Source organism: Bos mutus, chromosome 3, assembly GCF_027580195.1.
Source record: "Bos mutus isolate GX-2022 chromosome 3, NWIPB_WYAK_1.1, whole genome shotgun sequence".
NCBI lineage: Eukaryota > Metazoa > Chordata > Mammalia > Artiodactyla > Bovidae > Bos > Bos mutus.
In genome coordinates this window covers 115,350,592-115,371,776 of record NC_091619.1, presented here as the reverse complement: position 1 = coordinate 115,371,776, position 21,185 = coordinate 115,350,592, and the positions used below count along the sequence as shown (strand labels likewise).

The 21,185-nt window shown below is 57.0% G+C and overlaps 1 protein-coding gene across 2 annotated transcripts in view; it reads left to right on the top strand.

Annotated features, from left to right (window-relative positions):
* Positions 1–1,487: 1,487 nt before the first annotated feature.
* Positions 1,488–21,185, top strand: part of PER2 (period circadian regulator 2) — a 42,515-nt gene continuing 22,817 nt past the window's right edge. The window contains exons 1-8 of one of the 2 annotated variants that reach the window (XM_070368615.1): positions 1,488–1,643; positions 10,901–11,148; positions 11,794–11,856; positions 12,800–12,954; positions 14,855–14,976; positions 15,914–16,115; positions 19,630–19,681; positions 20,755–20,897. In XM_070368615.1, coding sequence (XP_070224716.1) covers positions 10,919–11,148; positions 11,794–11,856; positions 12,800–12,954; positions 14,855–14,976; positions 15,914–16,115; positions 19,630–19,681; positions 20,755–20,897 — 967 coding nt within the window. In that variant the 5' untranslated portion in view covers positions 1,488–1,643; positions 10,901–10,918. The remainder of the gene's footprint in view (positions 1,644–10,900; positions 11,149–11,793; positions 11,857–12,799; positions 12,955–14,854; positions 14,977–15,913; positions 16,116–19,629; positions 19,682–20,754; positions 20,898–21,185) is intronic. The other variant, XM_070368616.1, reaches the window with a different exon arrangement.

Below are 21,185 nucleotides of genomic sequence, written 5' to 3'. Positions count from 1 at the left end.
CCGGCTTTGCATCTGTGTCCGAGGAAGTTGCACACACACTTTGCCGAGGGCAGGGGAAATCCTCAATGTGCGTTTGGCTTCCGGAACTAGCAGCTTAGTCTGCTTCAGGCCACCAGATCATGACTCTTCCTTCCTTCGCCCAGGAAGAAGAATGTACACGTGGAGGGAGATTCCACAGGCCCCTCTGCCCTTCCAAACCCAACCAACCTTGCTTCCCACGTCGGACCCTGCAATTGTAGAGCCGGGTGCAGCTGAGCTGCCTTGGAGCCTGCCTGTGTTTCAGGTCCCACCAGAAAGCCTTGGCCCTCTACCTTGTCTGAGAGGAAGTTCTACTCTCCTGACACTTAAAATTTTATTTTTTGGCTGTGCCATAAAGCCTGTGGGATCTGAGTCCCTGACCAGGCATAGAACTTGAGCCCCATGCATTGGAAGCCAGGAGTCCTAACCACCAGATCACCAGGTAAGTCACTCTCCTGACACTTTATAGACAGAAGGCTGGGGGCTTCTTCACAAGCCCTAAACAGTGCTTACTGAAGAGCAAATTGCCGCAGCCAAGGTGCTCAGAGTACAGAGCTCTCTCCCAGAGCCTGCTATACCGGGCTCATGTCTTTGTGGCTTCTGCCTTCGGTAAACCCTCCTTTTCCAAACGCCACTCTTCAAGTGCTGCCTCCTCCACGGAACCTCTGCGCATAACTCTTGCCCCGGTTAATTTCTGATCCACACTTCCCAGTTTAGTATTTAATCAAGTTCCCTTTTCAGAAGATGGTCCTTTCTCCCGAATGACGCGATTTGAGGGCAGGGACAACATCATTTATTTCTTTTTTGTACATCCCCTGAGTAACAAGGACCCTATTTGCTGAACCAAAAACTTGCGACGCATAATCTGAAAAGTAAGAAAAGGCCATCTGTCCTGACAGATCTGGGCTAGAATCGACCTCGCTTGCCTGGGTGGGCGTGCACCCGAAGCTCCAGCAGAGCCGCCCAGTCTGCAGCAAGCTATGAATGGATACGGAGTAAATGAATGAAAGGGAGTGAATGAGGAGGTTTGCGGGGGGTGGGGTATGTCTCTGGCCGTGGCTAGAGGTGACGGTCTCTGGGGGTGGGCTTCAGCGGGGATTCGGCTCCGGGGGAGGGCCTGGCAGGGATGCCCTGAAGCCCCTCCCCGACCCGCGCCCAGCCCGCCCCTCGCCCCGCAGTGGTACGCGCCACTCCGAGCTCCCCGGGCCCGTGGATGCCCTTCGTCTTGAATGGAAGTCGCCGAGGCCGGAAGTGGAAGGGACCACTCCAGAGGACGAGGCGGGGGGGGCCACGGGCCCGCCGCGTCTTCATTGAGTAACCGAATCGGGGAACATGGAGTTCCATGTGCGTCTTATGTAAAGAGAGCGACGGACGCTGCGGCCAATGGACGCACAGCACTCCCAGGCCCCGCCCCCCAAGTATGCAGATGAGGCGGCACCGCCGCCAATGGCGGGCGCTGGGGGCGGGCGCGGAGAGCGGTCACGTTTTCCACTATGTGACAGCGGCGAGTCCGCGCCGGCGGCGGCGGCAGCGAGAGGCCCTGCCGAATACGCGCTGCTTTCGGCCGCAGCGGCGGCGGGGTCGGCGGGCCGCGCGCGGATCGTCCAGCGGACTGGTTAGCTCCGGTGAGTGCGGGCGACGCGGCGGGCGTGGCGGGCCGGCCTGGGCGCAGACCGGCTTCTGGCCGCCTAGCTCTCTGGTTACGTAACCGCCGGCGGGACAGCCCTGGCCCCTGCCTCGGGGGGCGGGTGGTGGCCTGGGGTCTCCGTGGGCCGGCTCCGGGCGACGGCAGAGGATCCTCTAGTCCACAGAGATGCAATCGGAGGGTCTGCTGGGCTATTTCACTCATCCTGAAACCGGCCTGGGGCGGGGGCGGGGGGGGGTCGTTATTCCCATTTGGCAGATCCAGAAACTGAGATCCAGAGAGGTCAGGCCCATGTCTGAGGTCACAGAGCTACTGAGGGGCTGTACAGCGAGCTGTCCTTCTTAGACGATTTTCTTTTAGGAACCCTTCCTCTTTTCCCCTTCTTTCCCCCATCCCCCAAGGAGGGAAGGCTGAGGAAGGCCAAGGCAACCAAGGGTCAGTGCCACAGCCTCTGGGAAGATGGAAGGCCCCTTGGGGAGCTGGTTTCCTGCTCTTGCGGACACAGAGCCAGGTCTCCAGCTCAGGAAAGGCCACTGGTGGCCACTGGTCTAGGAGCCCTAGCTGGACAGCCCATGGGTCCCCTCGAATAGGTGAGCAGAAGGACAAGACGGATGCTGGACCTGAGCACGGATGCTCATCCCCTTTGCCCACCCTGGACTCTGTGTTTATTCCCTCTCCTAGGTCGGTAGAAGAAGGGGGAGGGTCCTGTTTTGTGATACAGCCATCACATTATCCTTCTGGGCTGGACTTTGGCTGGCAAGTCCTGGATAGGAACCAGTGTGTGTGGGTGGGGGGTGGGGTGGGGCCTGCTTACCCCTCCAGGAAGGCCAGGGTAAGCGATGACAACTCGGTTGCCAGGGCTTCTGTAACCTACACAGAAGAAACCAGTTGGGAAAGCTGATTCACACTCACAGAAAAATAGAGCCAGAAGGTACCCTGGAAATCATCCAGGGTAACCCCTTAGCTTGGCAGATGAGGAAACTGAGGCCCAACTGTCTGCTGGGCGCAAAGCATGGCAGGGCCAAGCCCAGGCTCAGGGTGCCTGCAGGGTCTTTCCATCATCCTGAGGGTCTTTATCCGGATCAGGATGAACTTCAGAAGTTCTTCGAAGGCCTGGGATTGGGTGTTGCCGAATCTTGAGTGAACTGGAATTTGGAGGGCAAGGGCCCTCAGGTCCCCCAAACATTAAGAACCCCAGCTCCATGGCAGAAGCCCCTCCACGAATACCTCTCATCACCCACATCCAATAACAGCAGGGCCACTGACCTCCTGTCTTGCTGCAAACGGAGTCACCCAGCCCCTCCCCCAGCCGGGGTTTGTGGTCCTGGGCTGGTGTGGCTAAGGAGGGAAAAGCTCTACCTGAAGGCTTTTCTTCAAAACTGAGTTTTAAATTCAAGGCTAATCACTTTTTGTCACGAAGAAAGTGATTTTTTTTCCCTCACAAAAAGTGATTAGTGGGTCGGGAAGATCCCCTGGAGAAGGAAAAAGCAACCCCCTCCAGTTTTCTTGCCTGGGAAATCCCACGGACAAAGGAGCCTGAAAGGCTACAGTCCATCAGGTGGCAAAAGAGTCCGCCACGACTCAGCGACTAAATGACAATCACTTTCTGTAAGGCATCTGAGTAAAATGAGGAAAGGGACTCCTGTTTCTTCAGTGGAAGCAACGTGATATGCCAACAGGGATGGTGCCGTGGGTGTTGGCAGTTATCTGTCGCTGTTGTCTCGCTGTGATTCACACTGGCTCAGAACGGACGCAGCCCGGGCTTGCAGCGGGGGCTGGGCGCTGGGGGGAGCGGGGGGCTGTTGCCTGCCCGGCCCTGGGCTGCTGCTTGGTGACCCAGCGCCCGCCACACCCCCGCCTCAAGGGCTCGTCTGTGAGGCTGGGCTCAGGGTAGGTGATCTCTGAGGTCTGTTTCCATCTCTAGCTTTTTTTGTTTTTTCCGTTCTTATTGGAGTATAGTTGCTTGGCAGTGTGTTCATTTCTGCCCTACAGCAAAGTGGATCAGCTGTTGTTGTGTATGTCTGACTCTACATATACATATATCCCCTCTTTCTGAGACCTCCGTCCCCTCTCGGTCACCACAGAACATTTTAGTGGCTTTCCCTCTGCTGTACAGTAGGTTCTCTTTAGTGATCTAGAGACAGCTGTACCTAGCAGTGTATATACGTCAGTCCCTCATCCCTAGCCTTTCGGATTCTGTTCCTCTGCAGACGATTCCCACGGGAGACAGGAGACAGGGAACATGACCCACCTGAGGGCACGTGGTGTTCGTCTGTGAGGCTTAGAAGGGAACAGGGAAAGTTCCTCTCATTTGCACTATTTCTCACCCACACTGAACTTTCAGAAAAATAACTGGTGGGCACGCCTCTGTTTTTAAATGATGATGTAATAACCTCACGGGGCCTCAACAAATCTCAGGCTCTGGCAGGTCCCTGAGTCGCTGGCGGGACCGCTCAGCGTTCTGTCCAGAGAAAGCGAGTCACTGAGAACTACCGCATTCGGCAAAGCTGCCTAGAAACGCACCCTGCCGACAGCTCTGCAGACGCTCTGCGCCCTGCGGAAGGCGGGCCGCCTGCCAACAGCGGAGAACCCCGGAGGGGGCCCGGACCCGACCTCTGAGCTCTCCGTAGGCACCTCTGCAACAAGCTGGTTACTGTATTTCCAAGTCTAGAGCGGAGCAGAAGCAGTCAGTGAACAGGCGAGCGGTGCAGGTCACGGGCAGGGCCAAGGCCACTGTGTTATCAGAGGCGGGCAGTTCCGAAGATGGAGGGGGCTCCGGGCTGAGTGCTGGGTCTCCCCAGCCCCTGAAGGCCTTGAGAGTCCTCGCCCCCTTCCTGAGAAGAATCGGAACAGCTGGGCTGGTCCCGGGCACCCAGACACTGAAGCCAGCCTTAAGCAAAAAAAGCAAAAGAGGCTTTTGCGTTGCTGTTTTAAATCTTGTGCTTCTTAAAGGTGGTGCAGCTAAGAATGCCTGAGGGGTCTTAGGGAGGAGAACACGCCTCTCCCCAGCCACCTTCTCTTCCATATTTGGATGGCTGCAGTCACATTTTCCTTGGTTACCAGCGGTTTCCATGGAGAGTGCCAGTGTTTATTCAGCAGGACAAACATTTTCTCCAGATTACAGCAGCCTGGCCTCAGGGAATTGGCTCCTGCCAGGAAGTAGCAACCGGGTTATAATATTTGGGACTGTAAAATACGAGGGCTTTCAGAAACAAAGTACAGGCTGTGAGGTCCCTGTTACGTAAAGTTCAGAAACAGGGGGAGTGAACCAGGCTGTGAGAACTCAGGCTCGTGGGGACCTGGGGTGGAAGTAGGGAGCAGGGGTGGGGATGGGGACCACCAGGGGCCCCTAGGGGCCAGCAGCATCTGCCTCTGGGGCTGGGGGCTCAATTTGTGGACACACAGCAAGGTGTCACCATCGGCAGGTGTCTCATCTTCCATTTCAGCTGGTCTTCGGTAATTGAGCCTGCCCTGATTTCTGGTCTCTGCTTTCCACAGAGAAGGGCACGTCCCCCTCAGACCAGGGGTGGTGCGCACAGGAAGCGTTTACCGTCCTGGCAGCGCTGGGGCTCAGGCTATGTTTTCGTTCCCCGTTTCTTTCTACTGTTTATTGTGGAAGCTGTGAGTGTGTGTGCAAGCAGAGAGGACGGGGAACGAAGGCCCCATCCAGCGTCGGCAGGTTTCTGCTCTCTTCCACCTCCCTGCCAGCTTCCTCCCAGTCCCGAGTGCCGCAAAGCCAGCCCAGACGATGATCTCACCGTGGACGGCACTTTCTAAGTGTTCCTCTGTCCTGGCCGAGCAGCCCTGGCTACTGAAGACGTGGCCAGGGGCCCGGGTCAAGGGCGTGAGCGCAGCAACTTTCCTTCCGTCTGGCTGTTCCCCAGAGCAGCTCCCACGTGTGGACGTCTCAGAAGTGGCCGTGGCAGGTCTCTGGCAGCAGACGCCCGCCTGCCTTCCCCTTAGCCCCTCTGCAGCCAGGCGGTCCCTTTCTGCCCCGGGCCCCTGGACTCATGAGGAATGCGCCGCCCCGCCCTGGTGGAAACACAGGCTTCCCGGGGCTTCCACGGAGCCCTGGCACGCTGGCGAGGGCGGGCGCTCAGTGGACGATTGTGGAAGGCAGGAGGCAAAGTCTGCTTTGACAGGCACGTTGGTTTTGCCAACTTGGCAAAATGAGGTCAGTCAGTTAGAGCTGTCGGTGCTGAGCGACGCTTTTTCTGGAATAATGAGGCTCAGACGGTTGGTCTGTTGTCTCCCGTTTCTGCCATGCTTGCCCTACACTCTCAGGGCCTGGGACCCGTGAAAACCAGGGCTTCTCCGAGGATCTGGGTGACAAGCCCCGGGCGTGTGGAAGCACCGTGTGCAGGCCTCCTCCACGGGGCAGCCAGAGACAGCACTCTTGACAACGAGCTATCTCCTTTTTAAAAAAAAAAAAAATTGTTTTCCTCTTACCCTGTCTCTTTTCCTCTAGTGATTGGCTGTGCTATGCTGTGCTTAGTCGCTCAGTTGTGTCCGACTCTTCGCAACCCCACGGACTGTAGCCCGCCAGGCTCCTCTGTCCATGGGATTCTCTGGGGAAGAATACTGGAGTGTGTTTCCTTGCCCTCCTCCAGGGGATCTTCCCAACCCAGGGATCAAACCCCAGTCTCCTGCATTTCAGGCGGACTCTTTACCGTCTGAGCCACCAGGGAAGCCCCTAGGGACCGTAAAAGCCAGCCCTTGCTGGAGGCTCGCTGCATTCCATACACTGAACCACTGTCCTTCAAGCCTCTAAGCAGCCAGTGGGTGGTGGGTGCTGCTGTGGCCCACCTTACAGACGGGGAAGCAGGGCCGCAGGATGTGCAGGAACTTGCCCAGGACCGAGGTCAGGAAGTGGAGGAACCTGCCAGAGGTCCCACTGTCCAGGGTCTGCTCACTTAGCCCTCCACTGCTGCCCCCTCCCCTTCAGAATTGACTCAGCAGAAAGGCCCCGCCCCGCTGCTTATCTGGGGAGGGCTGTAGGGGAGACAGGTAGTGTTCAGGGAACCCTGGGAAGCAAGCAAAGCACGGAGAAGCCCCTAACAGGTGTCCCAGCTCCCACCTTGCTCTGCCCTGTAACCCTGCTGGCACGTGAGTCAGACCTTGTTGCACAGGCCCCTACAGCACTTTCCATCTCACGCAGAAAGCAGCCACGGCCTGGCTCTGACCGCACGTCAGCCACCTGCCTTCCACCTGGCCCTCTGCCCCAGACGCATCCATCCTCCTCAGACCCACCAGCCTCAGGACCTTTGCACTTGCCACCCCCCTGGCCCATCCTCTCAGTCTCTTCAGTCTGTCTTGGTTTGGGTTCTCTTAAAAGAGCGTGCAGACTAAGGCTTAAATGCTGGTCCTGTACTGGGAGGTGTAATCCCAGGGCAGCTGAGGTGAGGGAGTGGGGAGTGCAGAAGAGACGACTGTGACACAGAGACACACACACACGTGCATGCGCGCGCGCACACACACACACACAAACACACACACACACACACACGATGACACCCTGCTTCACAGACACCCAGCTGGCCACTCAGCCCCTTGGGGTCTCATTGAAAAAACTATCCAAAAAAAGATGAAGGAAGGCTGCAGAGAAAAGGACAGTCTGTTCTAGGGAGGGATGGAGAGGCAGCACCGCCCTGGGGGGCCGTGGTCCCAGCTCACCCAGGGGGCCCACGCCCCCTTGGATCCAGCTGCCTCACCCAGCCCTTCGGCTACAGCAGCGGAGGAAGCCGGGGCCCACCCCGTGGTGACCTTGGCGCTTCATCCAAGGTCACACGTGTCCGGCAGAGACTTCTCGTGTGTGGGCCCCGCAGTGACCAGGCAGGAGCGAGGCCTGCAGGCTTGGGGAGTGCGGCCGCGGGGCTCTGAGTGAGCACGACCGGGGGGCGCAAGTGCAAGGTCGCGCGTCACCTGTCTGTGGGCCTTCCCTGGCCCCCCTTCCTGATTCGCACCCAGCTGCTCCCACCCCTGGAGCCCTGCTCTGCTTCTGTCTCAGCTTCCCTCATCTGCCCTGCACGCCGTTCCCTCACTGACGGTCTCTTTTCCGCACTAGAAGGTGAGCTCCACGAGGGCAAGAAGGCGGTCCCGTTCTCTGCGCTCACGGGCCCCAGCACTGTAGGCAGAGACGGCTGAGATCAGCCCTGCAGAGCGCCAGCTGTCCTCCTTACGGCGACTCCTGTTGTTCTGTGGCCATCCGTTTGTGCCCTGGGGTCTTCCCACAGCAGTGCGCCTGGCTTCCGTCTTTTTACTGAGTGCACAGTCTCCCCTCAGCGTAAATGTCCCGGGGCTTGTGCCCTCACACCGTGCGCCAGGCCCTGGGCTGCAGCTGGGAGGGACTCAAAGCTCCCACGACCCGGCCATCTCGGTGACCCCGGGGGGAAAGGCCAGACAGGGGACGCCCAGCCCACGGGGCCGGGAGAAGGCGGAGCTGCTGGTGCGGGCCACCGGGCCAGCTGCTGGCTGGATGCTGCAGCAGACGCCAGGCCCCGAGGTCGGAGCCCAGCCTGGGCCCGGGGGGCGGCTGCAGGGAGGTCGGGCCCCGCCGCGCTGGCGACCCCCGTGCAGAGCAGAGCCGTGCTCTGCTCCCCGGGCAGAGAGGAGCTCAGCTGGCCCGCATGGACTGCAGTAGGGCCAGCTGAGGCTGGGCCCAGCCAGGTGGGCCGGGTGGACACGATGCCAGTAGCCTCCTTGCTGGTGGTCCTTTCCGGGTCTTTCTTCCTACATGCCCCACACTCACACGTCTCTGTGTGGACGGAGCAGCTTCCCAGGGGTGAGGAGGGGCCAGGCTGTAAGCGTGGCTGGAGGTGCCCAGAGCCCCCGCTCCAGGAAGACTGTTGGTCCAGCACGGGAGCCCTCCTGTTGGCCAGCCCAGGGTGCCGCCGGTCCGCTCCCCTTCGGAAGCCTCATCCTTTCTTTGCATGGTTCCTCGTGTCTTAACGAGGTGGAGCATCTTCCCAGGTCAATAGCTCTTACCTGGTGCATCTCTGTGTGGAAACAGCTGTTCTTAGTCTTCCGTCTCTCTCTTCCCAGACGTTAGCACCTTTCATTCTCTATCACGTTAGCTAGAACTTCCCTGAATGTTGAAGACCAAGTGGTAGATGTGCTTGTTTGTTCCTGACTTTCGCAGCAGAGAGCTGGCATTTGAGGTTCTCGTGATTCGGGACCAGTAAACAGCTGGTCTAACACCACAGTGAGATGCTCTAACAGCCTTCCTCTGTGGCCCTGGCTGTCTCCTTTCGGCATGTAGACTTTCTGTTCTGAAGATCTGATATCACAGCAGAGACGTCCAAGAGTAGCGTGACTTAGCGTCCTTCACAGGGAAACTGTTTGCTTTTTCCATGGGTAGAATTTTCATTTTCCTTGAAAACATCATTTCATCAGGACACAGCCAGGCTTCGACCCTTCTCACGTGATGTTGCCGGGAGCTCAGGGAGTCAGGCACCTACAGATCTGTCTTCAGGATGGTTTCCTTCTGTGTGTGTCTCTCTCTGTGGTTTCTGTCTCATTGTTATGGTGTCTTTTGCAGAAACAGCTGTTATCTGCAGGTAAAAAAATGTGGCTTTAATATCAGCCCTTTCCCTGGGCATGTTTAAGACGTTTCTCGCTCTCATCCTTTCCACTGCTGAGTCTAAACTGTATCTGTATAATTCTCTGTTCTAATGTGACCCTTCCACCTCAGTTTGCAGCTTTAGCTCATCTGTCGTTACGTGTTTCATTGAATCCATCATTTCTTGATTTTGTTTGTGGTATAGAACCGGTGCTGTCCTAAACTTGCTTGTTTCCTTGTGCCCTGCAGGTTGTATTTCTCTTGTCTTCATTGCACTTCTTTTCTGAAGCCGCAGTTGGCTCCTTTCTGCTGATTGGTTCGGGAACCACACAGGGTCTGATCAGACCTGCTGTTTTCGTTTTGCAAAGAGTGCTGTGGTTGGGTTCTGCACGGGCCCCATCCTTGGAGAGGAGGGGGCCCTGAATCCAGCGCTGCCTCTTGCTGTGTGTGTGGCCTGGGCAAGTCACCACCTGTTTCCCCTGGAACGGGATCCTGGTGTGCTGTGGACAGCGACCACGGGGGTTACCCAAGCCAGCGCGTGCCACGCCCCCCACCCTGTCTGCAGAGCCACGTCCGCCAGAGTCCTCCCGCTGCGGCCTCTGGTCCAGGCCCCCGAGCATGGGAAAGCTACGGGGGCACATTCTGCCTTCTGGGTGAGGGGGTCCACTGCCTGGGCCCTCCAGCTCTCCTGCCACTGCTCGGAGCCAAGGCTGGCCTCTGGGAACCGCGTCTGTGTGTCCCCCCACTTTCTGGCTTCCTGACCTCCAAGGCCAGGAGAGTGGAGCGGGGTTTATGCCCCCACCGCCAGGCCGCAGGTTGCCTGGTCCCGCTGCTTTGGGGGCCCCTCCTGCCCCTCCAGGCCCAGGGGAGAGAAGCAGGCCCAGCCCCCGCCACACACACACACCTGGTCGCCCCAGAGCTGCACATTGTTTGCAGTTTTCTCAACCCTGACCACATCCGCTCGTGCGGGGCCTCCATCCAGCTCTCTCCGGGTCCGCAGGAGGGTCTGCGTCCTGCCGGGACCCTGGGGAGGCAGCCTCCAGGGTCCTGCTTTTGCCCCGTGACCTCTTGGTCTCCCGTCCCTAGGCTTCCCGTGCAGCCCTCCTGCCCTGGGTCCTCACTGTCTTTACTCACCCCAGCCTACAACCGGTCAGTCTCTCTCTCTAGCCCCCCTCCACCCACCTACCCCCCCAAAGCCCCAAAGTGAAACTTTCTGTCCAAATAAACGAAGTTCCCAGAGTCTGCTGCTTCTGACCTGTCTGTGGCTCTGCATGGACCCCACAAAGTGTGGGCCCCACGCTGGCTTCATATGGACCCCCCCACCCCCCGCCGCCATGAGGGCTCCCATTGCCCTGCCCTCTCCATGCAGTAACCCCCCTGCCTCAGCTTCATTTCCCCCTGAAGCCTCCCCACCCGCAGCCTGCTCTGGGTCTCCCATAACTTGTGATGGCTGAGCTATCTGAACCCTGCTACACCCCCATCCCTGGGAGGGCCATCAGCAAAGGGGTGTCCGGGGCTGTGGCTGCCCTCCCAGTTCAGGGTAGCTGGGGGCCCAGGGCACAGGAGCCACACCGCTGACCCCGCATCCCCCAGCGAACCTGGAGGAGGGCTCCGACAGGGCGTCCCTCCTGACAGGCCGCCTGCCCCCGCACGCCTGACCACAGTCTCTGCTCTGCCAGCTCTGCCCCGGAGCCAGAATGGATGGCTGCGCCGACCACACACCCAGCCCCAGCGACCCATCCAAGGAGCCCGCAGAGCCCTGGGCCAGCCAAGCTGCCCTCCAGGAGGACGTGGACATGAGCGGTGGCTCAAGCGGGAACGAGACCAGTGAGAACGGCTCGACGGGGCAGGACTCGCAGGGCAGCGACTGTGGCGACAGCGGCCGGGAGCTGGGGCTGCTGGTGGGGCCACCGGGCTCTCTCCAGGGGTGGGTGCGGTCGAGGCCCCTGAGGCGAGGCCCGGCTTTTGTTTTCTCGGTGTCTCGTTCCGTGGTAGCGTGAGTGCTTTTGCAGTCTTTAAGTCGTGATGACCAAGTGTCTCAAGAGTTTTGAAAATCTTATTAACTCAGTTCAGTTCAGTGCAGTTCAATTGCTCAGTCGTGTCCAACACTTTGCGACCCCATGGACGGCAGCACGCCAGGCCTCCCTGTCCATCACCAACTCCTGGAGCCTGCTCAAACTCACGTCCATTGAGTCAGTGATGCCATCCAGCCATCTCATCCTCTGTCTTATTAACTTATTAACAACTAAACTGTCCTGAGGTCTGTCCTTCCTTATAATGGTGATATGGGTGTAGGATTGTGATAGATGCATGATGAGATGACAAGATCTCAGGAGGCAGAAGAGTCAGGTAACCCTGAACGATGCTGAGTAGTTTACAGAGCATGAACTTGCTACTCTAGGCTAGGGTTTGTATTGCCCAGAACTTCCTTATCTGGTATCCAGAGGTTTTCCGTTCGTTTTCTCTTAACCTCGTGTTTTTCCTGATTGACTTGCCTGTCATCCCTGGGTGGATGGGGAGGACAGGGATGGACATGCTCTTCTGAGTTTTGGATTTATTTTTGTTCTTTTAGTCCAGAAACCTTTGGCCTAATGATGGCGAAGTCTGAACACCGCCTGTCCACCAGCGGCTGCAGGTAAGGCCAGTTACCACGGCCTCCATTCAGGGCCTTCGGAGAGAGAGAAAGGTTTGTCATGAGACGAGGTTGTGGGGGTGATGTGACTGTTTTCAAGCTTCTGTTGGAGCCCGTCAGTCTGAGCAGCTGTGCCTTCTGTGAGTCCGGCCTCATCCTTTCAGACGACTGGCCCCTCAGGCTGCTCCAAGCCCCTGACGGTGCCGCAGGCCTGCAGCCTCTCCGGCTCTGACTTGGCAGGCCTTGTCTGCATCTCAGACACGTACCTGGAATGTTCCTGACCTGTTTATTTAGGTGTTTGTGACAAACATGTCCTTAATTCCATATTGACAGATGCTTTCCCATCACCACTAGGGCAAAATTCAGACCTCAGTCTCGGGCCTGGGGGCGCTATGCCATCACCCCTGAGGCCCAATCCCGTCACTCTCTGGATCCTCTGTCTAAACAGCCTGTCCCCCTCTGCCAGTGCCCACATCCCTGTATCCTTGGATTTGAAGGTCCTCCGTATACACTTGGTCTCCTCACCTCTCCTGTCTTCTCATTGCTCACATCTTTGTCCAGGACGCCACCATGCTGTCCCCTGGGGTCTCCATCACTCACTCCTTCTCTGTCTGAGACCGGAAGGAAGACAGAGCTCAGCAGTGGGGCGGGTTGGTCAGGTGGTGGGTAGGGCCTTGCTGGTAGAGAAGAGCCAGCAGGTAGGACGCTCTCCAGCATTCACCTGGTTAGAGAACTGCTTCTCCCGGCACGGTTCCTCTTCCTACGAGGGACGCAAGGCACGTCTGCAGGCAGCTTTGGTTTCATAGCTGGCGGGGGCACCCCTGCATCCTGCGTGCCCACCAAGAACACGCAGACTGCAGCGTCCTCGCACCCCAGTGGGGAAGTTGGGCCAGAGGCACAGTGAAGGCGGCACCTAGGGTGATCACGTCCTTCTTCAACTCCGCAGCAGCGAGCAGTCCACCAAAGCCGATGCCCACAAAGAGCTCATCAAAACGCTGAAGGAGCTGAAGGTCCACCTCCCCGCGGACAGGAAGGCCAAGGGGAAGGCCAGCACCTTGGCGACCCTCAAGTACGCCCTGAGGAGCGTGAAGCAGGTGAAAGGTAGGTGTTTGTTCCAACCTGTAGCGGTAAGTCTCAGATCTCCCCAGATCAGAGCTTAGACTGGGTTGATTTTCTGAAACTCAGTCCTGAAATAGCAGAAGGAAATCATAGAAGTCTGATGAAATTGCAGCTGGTTGAAAACCTGAGTTCATCTTAAGTTTTCTATTGTATGTGACTTTTAGAGGAAAGGAAAAAAAAGCAGGTAGAAAACCAGCCAATAAGAGAAACATGCTTATTAATACAAGATGGAGCTTTTGTACCCTGGGCTGGGGTCCCGTCACGTTCCGGAGTGTCCAGCGCCTTCCTGGCCAGAGAGGAGTGTCCAGTGCCTCTGGCCAGAGAGTGCTGATGTGCATGTGGGCTGGGGCTGTGAGCAGCCCCCACACCCAACCCAGCCTGAGGCTGAGGGCTTGCCTTTAAAAAATCATGTGAGGGGACACGAGGAGGGTGTCGCCCCAATTTTCTTTGTTTTGCCTCATTTTTCTAAACGTGTGAGTTTCTACTGTGGTAGTCTTTCCACCAGGAAGGCGGGCAGGTAGGCCCAGTGACCTTTTCCATCCCAGGCAGTAACGGCCTGCGTGATCCATATGCCACTTCCCTCTGTGGGTCTGTTTGGATTTTATCATTAGATGGAAGAACACAGAAGAGCTTTCAGAACCATCAGTAGAATCGAAGGGTTTCCCTGGCGGCTCAGCGGTAAACAATCCACTTGCAATGCAGGAGACACAGGGTGGATCCCTGGGTCGGGAAGATCCAGGAGGAGGAAGATCCTCCTGGAGGAGGGCATGGCAACCCACTCCAGTATTCTTGCCTGGAGAATCCCATGGACAGAGGAGCCTGGTGGGCTACAGTCCTTAGGGTCGCAAAGAGTCTGGACATGACTAAAGCGTCTGAGCATGCACACAGCAAAATCAGCTGAGGCCTTTACCTGAGACAGCACGTGCTGGACTCTTCACAGAGGCGGTGCGGGAATCCACGAACAAACACTGCAGGCTCCAGAAGGCTCAGATGCCTTGTGTTTCAGTAAATTCCACATCCCATGAATAACTCCCAGTAGAGCTTAGTCTTTCTTCAGCAGCTCTGTGACCTGGCCTTCCACCGAGCCGGTGCCCCTGCCCTGGGTCTCAGGTAACCACAGGTGCCCCTGTCTCCGGGCAGGTAAGGAAAGCATGACCTGGAAGAGGCACCAGCGTTGCTAGCGCACTGTTCCGCCTGCAGCCCACCCCCAGGAGCCCAGGCCCAGGACGCCGCACCTGGGGTCACCCCTGGATGGCTTGGCCGCGGAAGCCGGTCACCCAGGGCCCCTCTGGACGGCTTGGCCGCGGAAGCCGGTCACCCGGGGCCCCTCTGGACGGCTTGGCCGCGGAAGCCGGTCGCCCGGGGCCCCTCTGGACGGCTTGGCCACGGAAGCCGGTCGCCCGGGGCCCCTCGGCAGAGTGGCCTTGCCGCCCTGTGTGGTGCCCCAGCATGAGTGGCCAGCATCTTCAGTTCTTTTGTACACAGTTTGTTCCCTGGGTTGCTTCCGTGCCAGGTGTGTTTCTAAGAGTCGATTCAGTCCAGATGGGAGTGTCCAGCCACCGAGGGGGTGGGTACAGGGGGCTGTCCCACTGTCCTGCCTGGAAACAGCAGCGTGTCATAGCATCACAAAGACAGGCCTGTGGGGGACGCGAGCTCAGGTGGACTGTGTGGTCGTGTTCCTGAGAAGCCTGGGAATGTTCCTGAGAGGTTCCTAAGAATGATTTAAAAGCTCTGTCATCAAAGGCCATCTGACTTTTCAGGGGAAAAACACCCGGACTTCTGTTTGTTCAGCCTTCACACTTCTCTGGTTCTGTGCCCACTTTCTCATGAGAAAGGCATGAGTTAGGCACCGAGCTAAGCCCTCCCCATGGTCTCTCCGCAGCCAATGAGGAGTACTACCAGCTGCTGATGTCCAGCGAGAACCACCCTTGCAGCACCCACGTGTCCTCCTACACCGTGCACGAGATTGAGGGCATCACCTCCGAGTTCATCATGAAGAACGTGGTGAGCGCCTGACCGGAGCCGGGTCTTCTCCCAGAAAGCTCGTGTCCGCTGGCCGAGTCTCCCCGGGGGAGCCGGCCGAGCCCTGGCTTCATAGCAGCAGGGCCGGGACTTTCAGGAAGTGGGTTCCTTCCTTAAGAAAACAGTTTAAGTCAGGGATTCAGAAGCAGCGGCCATGTGCTGGCTTGTGCTGCTCTCTGAGCCTGACCCCTCGCAGCCCAAGCGACTCCACCCCACATCAAGGGCGTGAGAGTGAGCCCCCACTGATGGGAGGCCCCACGTGATGGGGGGAAGGGGAGGGACACAAGTAGCCCACAGGTGGGGCCCACCCTGAGGTCTGGGAAGCGGGGTGAGTCGCCCCCAGTTTTCAGTCAAGAGAACAGACTTAAGGGCAGGTGGGGACCCAGAGGTCCCAGAAGCACAGCAGTCCTGGCCTGGAGAAGGAAGGGGCTCCTGACCCTCCCAGCTCACTCCTCCAGTGCCTCTGCTGCAGCTTAACCCCAGGGGAGCCCCTTAACCCCTGGGGAACCCCAGCCCCGAGCTCAGAGGGCCAGTTGGCCAGGAGAGCCTGAGTTTGGGCAGGGATTGAGGCCCCTGCCACGTCCCGCGTCACCTGGGCTAGCCGCCAGCAGTTGCCATGCCCAAAGCCAGGGCGGGGGACGGCTGCAGAGGATTCCCGCAGCTGAGGTTCTGCTCGGCAGTGGAACCCCACATGTTTTTCCAAACAGTATCCCACTGGGACCCTGTATATGTAAGAGAAGAAGTGCGATCACTGTCATCCGGGCTGGGGAGAGGGGTCCAGAGGCCTCCCCGACCCTTCACTCATCCTGCTCCCTGCCCATGCCTCAGCCCGATTCTGGAGGGACCCCGATTCCAGGGGGTGACCTGTCCAGTCCCCTCCTGCCCGGCCTCAACCAGGGTCACGTTCTCCACGTCCCAGGACATGTTCGTGGCCGCTGTGTCCCTGGTGACCGGGAAGACCCTGTACATCTCTGATCAAGTGGCCTCCATCTTTCACTGCAAGAGGGACGCCTTCTACAACGCCAAGTTTGTGGAGTTCTTGGCGCCCCATGACGTGAGCGTGTTCCATAGCTCCACCATACCGTACAAGCTGCCGCCCTGGAGTGACCGCCGCCAAGCAGGTGAGGGTCCTTCTCCCTGGGCAGCACGGGGAGGACTCAGCCCAGCAGGGTGGGGGCCGGGCAGGGCGACCCCTGATGTGGGGCCGCTGCCCACCTCCCCTCCACTGGACTCCGCTGCAGTCCCCCAGTGTGCCCTCCAGAAAGGGCTGGCGTGTCTGTGAAAGATTAAAGGTTGTTTGTTCAGAATAAATTTAGGAAAAAAGTCTTTGTAGATTTCAGAAAGGGAAAACGGCTTCAGAAGATTTTAAGGGAGGTCAGGTGTTTTGGAAAGAAAGGTGATGGAAGCCGAAGTCTGGAGACGAGGCTGCAGGGAGCAGGGAAGGACAGAGGCACATCAGGAAGGCTTCCTGCAGGCGGTGTGCTGATGTCAGCGCGGAGGGGGAGCTCAGCACCTCACAAGGCTGCTCCCTGAACACAGACCACGCCGTCCTCCCAGCTCAGACCAGCTGGCTGTTCCGGGCTCTGCAGGCTCCGGGCTGCTCCATGGCAGCTGCATCCCCAGGCCCCAGGGCTCCCAGCCCGCCCTACTCTTCTCCTGGCCACGGGGCTCTCACGGTCAAGTGTCCTGTGTCCTTGTCCTGCAGTGTGTCCATCTGCACCTAGACGGTCATTAGCCCCTCTTTGGGCTCTGAGTTCTCGAAGCTGAGATGGACCCGAAGAGAAGACCCAGGGAGTCAGGAGAGACGAGCAGGAAATGGACGGGACCGGGAGTGCTCCGGACAAGCTGGACCTCGGTCATGATCTCGACCAAGAGCTCCCACAAAACTGGCTGCGTCCCCCAAAACTGACTCCTGTCCTTGGCCTCTGGATCAGGTCTCCGCTGTCATCAAAATGCTCCTCCGCCCACATCCACCTCCACCTGAATCTCGGGTGCCTCCATGCCGTGGTGCTCCCCTCCCCTGCTTCCAGGCAGCGAGGCCCTTACCATCGCTGTCAGAGCCGCAGTTCAGCAGCTGTTCCTGCCCAAGCCCAGACACCCTGGGCCAGGGCACAGTTTGCTCTAAGGTTGACTTGTAACGAGGGAACACACGTTTCACACCTCAGGGGTTGAGCCATCTGCTTCCACCTGAAGCCCCAGCCCAGGAACTGTGCAGCCACATTGCTCAGGCTGCAGCCAGTGTCAGGAGCACCGCTCAGCTCCTGGTCACTGCAGGGAGGGGGCTTGCTCTGTGTGTGGGCTCACAGTGTGAACGGGCTGGCACCGTCCCCCGGGATGCCTGGGACTGCATCGTTATCTGAATAGAAAATAAGGCCTTTCCAGGCCAGTAATTTTATATCATCTTCCCTAACCAGTAATTCTCTACTTTTCCTTGTCTTTTGTTGGTGGTGGTTTCTTTGTTTTGAGTAGAGGAAGCTTTATGAGAAAGACCAAAATCTAAGATATCTTTTCTTAAATTGTGTTTATTATGAAAACACTGTTCTTTCATCTCTAATGAGATCACCCGGTTGAACTCATGTTTTTGCTAGACATTTAAATTTTAAAGTAAGGATTGATGTAAGCTGTGAAATGCCCTGAGTTGCTTCTATTACAAAACAATAGAATGGGAAAGACTAGAGACCTCTTCAAGAAAATGAGAGATACCAAGGGAACATTTCATGCAAAGATGGGCACAATAAAGGACAGAAATGGTATGGACCTAACAGAAGCAGAGAATATTAAGAAGAGGCAGCAGGAATACACAGAAGAACTGTACAAAAAAGGTCTTAATGACGCAGATAACCACGATGGTGTGATCACTCACCTAGAGCCAGACATCCTGGAGTGTGAAGTCAAGTGGGCCTTAGGAAGCATCACTGTGAACAAAGTTAGTGGAGGTGATGGAATTGCAGTTGAGCTATTTCAAATCCTACAAGATGATGCTGTGAAAGTGCTGCACTCAATATGCCAACAAATTTGGAAAACGCAGCAGTGGCCACAGGACTGGAAAAGGTCAGTTTTCATTCCAATCCCAAAGAAAGGCAATGCCGAAGAATGTTCAGACTACCGCACAGTTGCACTCATTTCGTATACTAGCAAGGTAATGTTCAAAATACTGCAAGCGAGGCTTCAGAAGTATGTGAACTGATGACTTATAGATGTTCAAGCTGGATTTAGAAAAGGCAGAGAAACCAGAGATCAAATTGCCAGCATCTCTGGAACATCTGCTTTACTGACTACACTAACACCTTTGACTATGTGGATCACAACAAACTGTAGAAAATTCTTCAAGAGAAGGGAATTCCAGCCACCTTACCCGCCTCAGAGAAACGTGTATGTAGGTCAGGAAGTGACAGAACCAGATGTGGAACAATGGACGGGCTCCAAATCGGCAAAGGAGTCCGTCAAGGCTGGATATGGTCACCCTGCTTATTTAACTTCTATGCAGAGTACATCTTGTGAAATGCCAGACGGGATGAAGCACAAGCTGGAATTAAGATTGTTGGAGAAATAGCAATCACCTCAGATATGCAGACGACACCACCCTTATGGCAGAAAGTCAAGAGGAACTAAAGAGCCTCTTGATGAAGGTGAAAGAGGAGAGTGAAAAGCCTGGCTTAAAACTCAACATTCAGAAAACTAAGATCATGCATCTGGTCCCATCCTTTCATGGCAAATAAATGGGGAAACAATGGAAACAGTGACAGACTTATTTTCCTGAGCTCCAGTATCACTTCAGATGGTGACAGCAGCCATGAAATCAAAAGACACTTGCTCCTTGGAATAAAAGCTGTGACACACCTAGACAGTGTAATAAAAAGCAGAGTCATCGCTTCGCCAACAAAGGTCCATATAGTCAAAGCTACGGTTTTCCAGTAATCATGCACAGATGTGAGAGTTGGACCATAAAGAAAGCTGAGCACCAAAGAATTGATGTTTTCGTAATGCTGTAGAAGACTCTTGAGAGTCCCTTGGACTGCATGGAGATCAAACCAGTCAATCCTAAAGGAAATCAGTCCTGAATATTCTTTGGAAGGACTGATGCTGAAGCTCCAATACTTTGGCCACCTGAGGTGAAGAACTGACTCATTGGAAAAGACCCTGATGCTGGGAAGGATTGAAGGTGGGAGGAGAAGGGGACTACAGAGGATGAGATGTTTGGATGGCATCACTGACTCAATGGATGTGAGTTTGAGCAAGCTTTGGGAGATGGTGATGGACAGGGAAGCCTGGCGTGCTGCAGTTCATGGGGTTGCAACTGGACAGCACCTCAAGAACAGCAGTCCCCCCAAAAATGCTTGGGTTGAGATACTTGGGTGTTTATTTGTAAACACGCTGCCCACGAGCGGGTACACCTCCCAAAGCTAGATCTGTCATTAGCTGGTCTGCTTGTGGCCATGCTCGTAGCATGGCATGGTTCCGTGAGTGCTTGCCCGTGAACTGGACCTCACCTCAGTCAGGACTGCTCGGTGGCAGGTAAACCTGCTTTGCACCCTGACTTTCAGTTCTCCTGCTCCAGCCTCATCCGTGGGAAATAAAAGCACGTTCCGGGGTCAGCCACGTGATGGGTGGAGTAACGGGAACTTTCTCTTTCAGACTCTTTTACTCAAGAATGCATGGAGGAGAAGTCTTTCTTCTGCCGAGTCAGGTGAGCCCAGCTCCAGAAGGTGGGGAAGGTGCGGGAGTGCCCTCGCCCCGCCGCCTGCCCAGGCCCCATTCTCTGGGGTGGAGGCTCAGCAGGGGCACCTCTGCCGCATGGCACGCATGTCCTGAAAAGTCCGCGTGAAGACACGTTTCCATAGGCCAAGCCGTTCTGTTTTGTTTCATTTTTGGTCGTGCTGCTCAGCTTGCGCGACCTCAGTTCCCCGCCCAGGGATCGAGCCTGGGCTTGTGCAGTGCGAGCACTAAGTCCTAATCACTGGCCTGCCAGGGAAGTCCCGAGCCACATTTTAAATGTGCCTGGGGAGTTAGGAGAGATGGGTCAACAGTGGGGTGACTGACCTGCTGCTCGTGAAGAACGTCAGCCTGGGCAGCCCAGACTTACAGTCCGTCACCTGGGAAATTGGCCAGCTCCCCCCCTTCGGAAAGACATGAACCCCAGGTTCTGTGAGGACTCCAGAAGCTTGCGTAGCCTTTGGTCTGAGTGTGTTTTCTCAGGGAGAGCCCATAGCTTTCCCCACAGGTCTGTGAGGACCCCAGAAGCTCATGTAGCCTTTGGTCTGAGTGTGTTTTCTCAGGGAAAGCCCACAGGTCTGTGGCCCTGAATCAAGGGACCTGTTGAACATCCGGCTGCAGTGTCAGGAGTGACCCCAGCCAGAGTTGGGTACCCTCAGGATTTGGGGCTAGGACCCCCGCACTGGAGCAGCAGCCCTTCCCCCACTTAAAATGCAAACTGCCCCAGAGAAGGGCCCCTGAGCGCTCCCATTGCTCAGGCCAGTGGCTGTCTGATGGTCCCCTCACTGTCCCCAGACATCTGAGCGCAAGGGCAGAGGAGCAGGGTGCTGGGTCGCAGACCCTCCTGCAGGCTGGAGGAACAGATCAGAGACCAAGGGAGCGTGCCTGACTCAGCCTGGGTGAGGGGCCCTGCTCGGCTCCGTGGACATCTGTGCAATACGTAAAGGACCCCTGAGACACAGCAGCCGCTGTTGGAGAGGTAACCAGCAACAGAGGACGAGCCCTTCTGCCCTAATCCCCGGCCTCTCCTCCCGCCCTCCTCTGCAGCGTCGGCAAAAGCCACGAGAGCGAGATCCACTACCACCCGTTCCGCATGACGCCCTACCTGGCCCAGGTGTGCGAGCGGCAGGGCGCCGAGAGCCAGCTGTGCTGCGTGCTGCTGGCAGAGAGAGTGCACTCGGGCTACGAAGGTAAGGCGGGGCCAGCCTGCTCCCGGCTTCCGCCTGAGGCTCAGATACCTGTCTGTAAGGCGAGCTCCCAGCCCCCACCTCTCCCAGCCTCAGGCAGAGTCTCATCCCCCTCCAGACTTGGTCGCCACCCACCTGTGTCACTGTAGCCCCTCCACACCTCCTCCCCTGTCAGCCAGAGGCTCTGGGTCCCGCATCGCTCACTGGGTCCAGGCGTCACTGGACTGTGGGTGGCCTCCTCTTCCCCGGCCACAAATTATGTTCTAATATAACCACATTCGAATCGGAAGT